The sequence below is a fragment of the Acipenser ruthenus genome, chromosome 45, assembly GCF_902713425.1.
Source record: "Acipenser ruthenus chromosome 45, fAciRut3.2 maternal haplotype, whole genome shotgun sequence".
NCBI lineage: Eukaryota > Metazoa > Chordata > Actinopteri > Acipenseriformes > Acipenseridae > Acipenser > Acipenser ruthenus.
Window position 1 is genome coordinate 5529695 of NC_081233.1, and position 7848 is coordinate 5537542.

At 44.4% G+C, this 7848-nt stretch overlaps 1 protein-coding gene across 1 annotated transcript in view; it reads right to left on the minus strand.

Moving 5' to 3' along the window:
* LOC117401053 (extended synaptotagmin-1-like) overlaps positions 1 to 7218 on the minus strand; it is a 34928-nt gene extending 27710 nt beyond the window's left edge. Inside the window, exon 1 of the mRNA XM_059013241.1 lies at positions 6518 to 7218. Coding sequence (XP_058869224.1) covers positions 6518 to 6898 — 381 coding nt within the window. The 5' untranslated portion in view covers positions 6899 to 7218. The remainder of the gene's footprint in view (positions 1 to 6517) is intronic.
* Positions 7219 to 7848: the final 630 nt, after the last annotated feature.

The window sequence follows — 7848 nt, forward strand, 5'->3', positions numbered from 1 at the left end:
CTGATACAGAAGCAATGGGGTGCTCTGATACAGAAGCAATGGGGTGCTCTGATACAGAAGCAATGGGGTGCTCTGATACAGAAGCAATGGGGTGCTCTGATACAGAAGCAATGGGGTGCTCTGATACAGAAGCAATGGGGTGCTCATACAGAAGCAATGGGGTGTTCTGATACAGAAGCAATGGAATGTTCTGATACAGAAGCAATGGGGTGCTCTGATACAGAAGCAATGGGGTGCTCTGATACAGAAGCAATGGGGTGTTCTGATACAGAAGCAATGGGGTGCTCTGATACAGAAGCAATGGGGTATTCTGATACAGAAGCAATGGGGTGCTCTGATACAGAAGCAATGGGGTGTTCTGATACAGAAGCAATGGGGTGCTCTGATACAGAAGCAATGGGGTGTTCTGATACAGAAGCAATGGGGTGTTCCAATACAGAAGCAATGGGGTGTTCCAATACAGAAGCAATGGGGTGTTCTGATACAGAAGCAATGGGATGCTCTGATACAGAAGCAATGGGGTGTTCTGATACAGAAGCAATGGGGTGTTCTGATACAGAAGCAATGGGGTGTTCTGATACAGAAGCAATGGGGTGCTCTGATACAGAAGCAATGGGGTGTTCTGATACAGAAGCAATGGGGTGCTCTGATACAGAAGCAATGGGGTGTTCTGATACAGAAGCAATGGGATGTTCTAATACAGAAGCAATGGGGTGTTCTGATACAGAAGCAATGGGGTGTTCTAATACATTTGCACACTACTCCAAAATAATACATACTGCACCAAGAAGGACCGATTCTAGTGTACTAACCAACGCTTTAAAATCAATTTTCATACCTGTTATGAGCTTTGTTAGGACTATTGCTGGCTCGCCTTTTGGGAAATTCAAACATTTTAAATGCAGCACTGGAGATAAACTGTTGCTTCTTGTCTTTACTGCAGGTCTGGTTGAAGTGTGAGCAATACACCCTCCCTATACTCCATTAACGGCCATGTAGACAGTGGTTCTGTATGAACTGCAGCACAGGAGCAGGCTCTACGGGGGCACGATGTGGTAACATGTTCCTGGAAGCCACGGCTCTTTCATTTGGGATATACAATAGAACACAGTAGAACAAACGACGCCGAGTGACTTCCTGTGCTGTAGGTCACATGGTCTGATTGGAGTGAAATTTACCAACAGCACAGGATGTTATTAAGGATCAGTCCTGAATTAAAATATAAAAAAAACAGCAAGGGCCCAGCAGATCACAAGAAGAGGGGAACCAACAATAATGTCATCTTATGAAAGTTAAACTGCAGGAGGTTTTGATGCTCTGCAGTTTGTCATGGAAAAGCACTGATCATTTAAACAGACCTAACACAGTATGATGCTGCCCTGTCCCCTCACCCCCCCCCCTCTCTCTCTCTCTCTCTCTCTCTCTCTCTCTCTCTCTCTCAGGCCTGTGAATTTCAGCTCATTCTTGGGATATTCTGCAGTCTTTCCTGCTCTCAGCAGTGACTATATAAGGGAATGTCTGAGCTCAGCTCCCTGGGGAGCGAGTGTGTGAGTCGGGGCAGCCAGCAGCTCGTTCTCCTGCATGGCTCCACACTCTGCTATCACTCCGAGTTGCAGACAGACTGTCCCCTAACTCCAGTGTGTGGGAGGGGCTCAGAACTAAGTGGTGTGTGTGAGAGGGGCTTACAGCATACAGGAGGAACTTACATCCACTAGAGGTGATTGGAGGAGTAGTTTAGAACATGGGGGAGTGGTTTAAAAAATAGAGGGGCTTAGAACCAAAAGGTTTAACATAAGAGGGGCAGAGGACAGAGCACATGAAGGTCTGTTATGTGGGAGGGGCTTAGAACATGGGGAGGAGTTAGCACATGGGAGGGGCTTAGAACAGGTGAAGGGTTTGGTGGGTGGGAGGAGCTTAAAACACACAGAGTGGAGCTGTTACAACACTTGGGAGGGGTTTGGGTGTATGGGAGGGGCTTAACTTATAATGAAGAGTTTGTGGGTGCTGTAACCTGTTCCAGATTCCCTGGCAATACTGTCATCCAATAATGCTTCTGCTGTAGCATCTCTTCAGGGTAGTACACTGGGATTACAATAGCTTCCCAATCAGATTTATTTCAGTACATTTTAAAGCTACATTGTTAGGGATCAACCGATTCTACACAAGCACATTCAAACTGAAACGTACAGTAGTGTCAACAAGCAACCTAATTTAACGAAGGAGTGACGCACACAATCCACACAAAGCTCACTCTCTTTTCACTCGTCTCTCTCTTTGTGCTGGCGGATGTTTTCGGTTATTGAACGAGGCACAGCTAAAGATGCCTCACTTCCTGTGCAGGGTTCTGTGGCACAGTCAGAACAAAACCACAGCTTCACAAAGGTGGTTTCGTTCTCCTCTGCCCGATACAAAGTGACTGCTCACCTACACAGCACTGACCTTCATTGTCACGAATAGGCTGTGTGTGTGTGTGTATATATATACAGTACAATAAGAATGCTTTCAAAAATAGACATGTTAATAGTTTATATTTATCAATTAACAAAATGCAAAGTGAGTGAACAGAAGAAAAATCTACATCAAATCAATATTTGGTGTGACCACCCTTTGCCTTCAAAACAGCATCAATTCTTCTAGGTACACTTGCACACAGTTTTTGAAGGAACTCGGCAGGTAGGTTGGCCCAAACATCTTGGACAACTAACCACAGTTCTTCTGTGGATTTAGGCAGCCTCAGTTGCTTCTCTCTCTTCATGTAATCCCAGACAGACTCAATGATGTTGAGATCAGGGCTCTGTGGGGGCCATACCATCACTTCCAGGACTCCTTGTTCTTCTTTACGCTGAAGATAGTTCTTAATGACTTTCCCAGTATGTTTGGGGTCGTTGTCATGCTGCAGAATAAATTTGGGGCCAATCAGATGCCTCCCTGATGGTATTGCATGATGGATAAGTATCTGCCTGTACTTCTCAGCATTGAGGAGACCATTAATTCTGACCAAATCCCCAACTCCATTTGCAGAAATGCAGCCCCAAACTTGCAAGGAACCTCCACCATGCTTCACTGTTGCCTGCAGACACTCATTCGTGTACCGCTCTCCAGCCCTTCGGCGAACAAACTGCCTTCTGCTACAGCCAAATATTTCACATTAGTCCAGAGCACCTGCTGCCATTTTTCTGCACCCCAGTTCCTGTGTTTTCGTGCATAGTTGAGTCGCTTGGCCTTGTTTCCACATCGGTGGTATGGCTTTTTGGCCGCAAGTCTTCCATGAAGGCCAATTCTGACCAGACTTCTCCGGACAGTAGATGGGTGTACCAGGGTCCCACTGTTTTCTGCCAATTCTGAGCTGATGGCACTGCTGGACATCTTCCGATTGTGAAGGGAAGTAAGCATGATGTGTCTTTCATCTGCTGCAGTAAGTTTCCTTGGCCGACCACTGCGTCTACGGTCCTCAACGTTGCCCGTTTCTTTGTGCTTCTTCAAAAGAGCTTGGACAGCACATCTGGAAACCCCTGTCTGCCTTGAAATTTCTGCCTGGGAGAGACCTTGCTGATGCAGTATAACTACCTTGTGTCTTGTTGCTGTGCTCAGTCTTGCCATGGTGTATGTCTTTTGACAGTAAACTGTCTTCAGCAACCTCACCTTGTTAGCTGAGTTTGGCTGTTCCTCACCCAGTTTTATTCCTCCTACACAGCTGTTTCTGTTTCAGTTAATGATTGTGTTTCAACCTACATATTGAATTGATGATCATTAGCACCTGTTTGGTATAATTGTTTAATCATACACCTGACTATATGCCTACAAAATCCCTGACTTTGTGCAAGTGTACCTAGAAGAATTGATGCTGTTTTGAAGGCAAAGGGTGGTCACACCAAATATGGATTTGATTTAGATTTTTCTTCTGTTCACTCACTTTGCATTTAGTTAATTGATAAATATAATCTATTAACATGTCTATTTTTGAAAGCATTTTTTCACACCTGCCTAAAACTTTTGCACAGTACTGTATATATATATACACACACACCTATAGCTTTAGTAATTAATGTGTGTGTGTTTGTCTAAGGGACAGCTCCTAGTCAGTCCTGCTGCAGTGTAAACAGAGCCATGTGTTCTATTTTCACAGTGCTGAATTGTGTTGGGTCTTGTCAATGGACTGTGGTGTCATGTAAATAGAATTCAAAATCAAGATGCACTGGAATGTTTGGGATACGAGTGCTGTGATTGGTGGAGAGGGGCTTCACGATTTAGTCAGTATCAACTCTCTTTGATTACATAGTAAACAATCAACTGCCAATACACACAAACCATCAAGGCGGGGCGACTTACAAAACTAACATGCCTGGTGAAGTGGATTTGTTGAACAAACCAAGGTTTTAATACGCAATTCTTTGCTTCAGTCTTGGCCGTCATCATTGCAGAAACTCATTAGCATTCAAAACTACTATTTCCATGCAGGCTGCAGATGGTTTGCAATTCAAATGTAACAATTAAAAAACTCCCCTGTGGCCCCGTTTGCAGATCTCAGCATTACCAGCAATGGGGACACAGTGCAGTGGAGCACACTGTCTGGTACTGATGTGGTACTGTCTGCAATGCTATTGCAGCACACTGTCTGTCTGGTACTGATGTGGTACTGTGGTACTGTCTGCACAGAGTTCAGAAATACCTGTGAGTTCTCAATCGGGGCAATATTGTGCTATTCCCTTCTAATGTCAAGGGAAATACTGTATTTAACATGCTGCATTAATACTGTCAGTGGGGTTTAGACTTGGAAAGGGGTTTAGATTCGAGGGACATATAACCATTGCTCAAGACTGCCAGCCTGATTCCTTCAGCTGCAGTGGGGCTGGGGATCAGTGAAGTCTGTTCTCCAATGTGTCTCACTGATAGAACCATCTCTTTTGAGACAGCTCCTCATGATAGTAACTTGCACATTAGAAGCGCTTGCCAACCAAGCACCTGCCTGCAGCCCTCTATCAAAGTCTACATTCTGGGGAGGCGTTTCCTTCATTTGTGGCTGATGATGCATAAACCGCATCTGATTGAGAAGAGAGTTCCAGGGAAGGTGTTGCGGTGTGTGGGGGTCACCAGTTCACGCCCAGCCTCTGTCTACTGTGGTAAACTGCGCTCATCTTCTGCATGTATTTAAGGACGTGCTGCTTATCTGTTCAGGAATAGCACCACATTTAGTGAGAGGGATAAATACGGGGAACAAACGCTATGCGATGAGATGTGAATGCATTCATCTGATCTGCACTGCTGCAGGTAACTAGCATCAGTAAACCAGTCTGTACTGATCAGCTCTAGATTAATGTGTGCAGACAGTGGTTCAGCTACTGCTGTGAACTGAAGCAGCATTAGCTGCTGCAGCTGCATTCACATCTCATCGCACTGCAGCTGCAGCACAGGCACAGAAGATAATGCTGAAGGATATTTCCAAACGATTCCAGATACAGTAATGCAAGCGTGATCTACGTACAGGTTGTGCTGAAGAATGTCCTTACCAAGTTTCATCGCCACCGTATCAGTGGTTATAATAAATCATATTGATATACAGGGCGTCTCATAACTCGGGCATCTTAGAACTTGTAATATCGGTGGTCGGTTTCTTTCAGGGGTGAAATGTCTTTCAGCAAGAGGCACACATTCATGCTGCTGTGTGGTGCAGCTGGTCAGCAGGGTGTGGTCCTCTGTTATAACCATCCTGAATAACTGAATAGGAGACACTGCCTGCGATGCCTGATTCATGGGACACCCTGGATGCTTGCCTCCACTCTATCCCAGCTCCCAGACAGTACTGTACCGCCTGTCGCTTCATGATGACAGACTGCATGTGTGGGAAGGGTTCGGCAAATTCATCCAAGAACACAAAATGAGTTTACATCCGTGACGCAGCTGTCTGACTCCCCACCCCCACCACCACGAGTCCCGAGTGACTGCAGCTCAAGCTGCACAACACTGAAATATTTTGGCAAGCAGTCGAAATGCGGGAGACTGCATTTGGGAAAAAATACTGCAAGCCAGCATTAAGAAAGTCACCGTGTGTTACAAATTCGGATTATGACTGAGTTAACTATCTCCGCATACAGACACATGCTCTTACATGTACACTGCGGGGTACAGTTACGTTATAAGGCTTTAAGGTTTGTGTCTCGGTTTAATGTTGTACATGCTAGCTATGCATACGAATTCAATATCAAAGTACAATATGATCTTCCGCGAGTTTGGGACGCATTCTCTATACACTGTTGAACCGTCGGCGCTAAGACCCGGGACGTCCTTGGCATGAGTACACGACTAGTAGGCAGGGGCAGAGAAAAAAAACAAAGTCTAAAAAAAACATTTAACGTGTTTATTTATGCAACTAGACGATTCTTTGTGCAAATGAATGCAACTCTGCCACTTGTCGTTGTAATATATGCATTCACGTTTACAAAGCGTAAAAAGGCGTTCAAATCTATACTTTGTACAACAGCAATTAAAGAAATGCAGTTTGTGTGTGCGTTTCTCTTACCCAGGCGGGTAGGTCCCGTTTGCTCCTGAAAATCCTGCCGGTAGTGACGTCTTCTTCATTCTCCAGAAAGTACATGGCGGACCGCAGCCGGTTCTCTTTGCCTTCCCGAACAAACTTCCATCCCATGTACAGCATTAGCCCGAAAACCACGACGCCGATGCCAAGCCCCAAATACCCAGCCAGATACACGGGCAAAAGCGACCCCAAACACTTCCCAAAAGTCCAAAGCATGGACACGACATCTAGTCCTGAAGCGTCGGTACCGGGGGGAACTGAATCCGGCTCCCCGGTACCTGCTTCTGTTCCGCCGCCTGGGTTGGCATCGGTACCTCCGGTCTCTTTCGACTCACCCGCAGCATCTACCCCTGCTCCTCGGTTCATCTTTCCGGTCGTTATTTATTTATTTACACCTAAGGAAATGTTTTACATTCAATAAATTGAAATACACAGTTAAGACAACACTTGTTAATGCGTTTGCATACTGCAAACTGTCATTTCGTTTCAAAACAAAACCGCAACCAGCCCGCTGTTTGTTTCTGAAGCCTGAAAACTTAACACAGAAACACGCCCGAAAACTGCGGAGAGTGGGTGTGGTCACTGAGGCTGCTTCAGCTCAGTCCCGCTGCTCATCAGATCCGAGGAGACGCCGCTTCCCCTGTGCAGAGCTGACCTGTCCCGTTAGCAGAGTTTGAAAGCGATCGAAAGAAGGTCGGGTCTGTCCCAATGTGGGCGTTGCCCAGTGTGCAGACAGCTGAATGCGATTGGGTATAGACAGCTTTAATCAATCTATATACGTATTGAGCGGTGCAGTTTTAAAATGAGACAGTAAAAAAAAAAAAATTAAAAGTTATCATAGCCGCATAGCAATTTGCCATATATGGTAACTTAAAAAATGTTTCTGCTTATACAGTATTATCGTTCCAGGTTGCACATCTGTAACAATATATATATATATATATATATATATATATATATATATATATATATATATATATATATATATATATATATATACAGTACAGTACAGTACAGTACTGTGCAAAAGTTTTAGGCAGGTGTGAAAAAATGCTGTAAAGTAAGAATGCTTTCAAAAATAGACATGTTAATAGATTATATTTATCAATTAACTAAATGCAAAGTGAGTGAACAGAAGAAAAATCTAAATCAAATCCATATTTGGTGTGACCACCCTTTGCCTTCAAAACAGCATCAATTCTTCTAGGTACACTTGCACAAAGTCAGGGATTTTGTAGGCATATAGTCAGGTGTATGATTAAACAATTATACCAAACAGGTGCTAATGATCATCAATTCAATATGTAGGTTGAAAC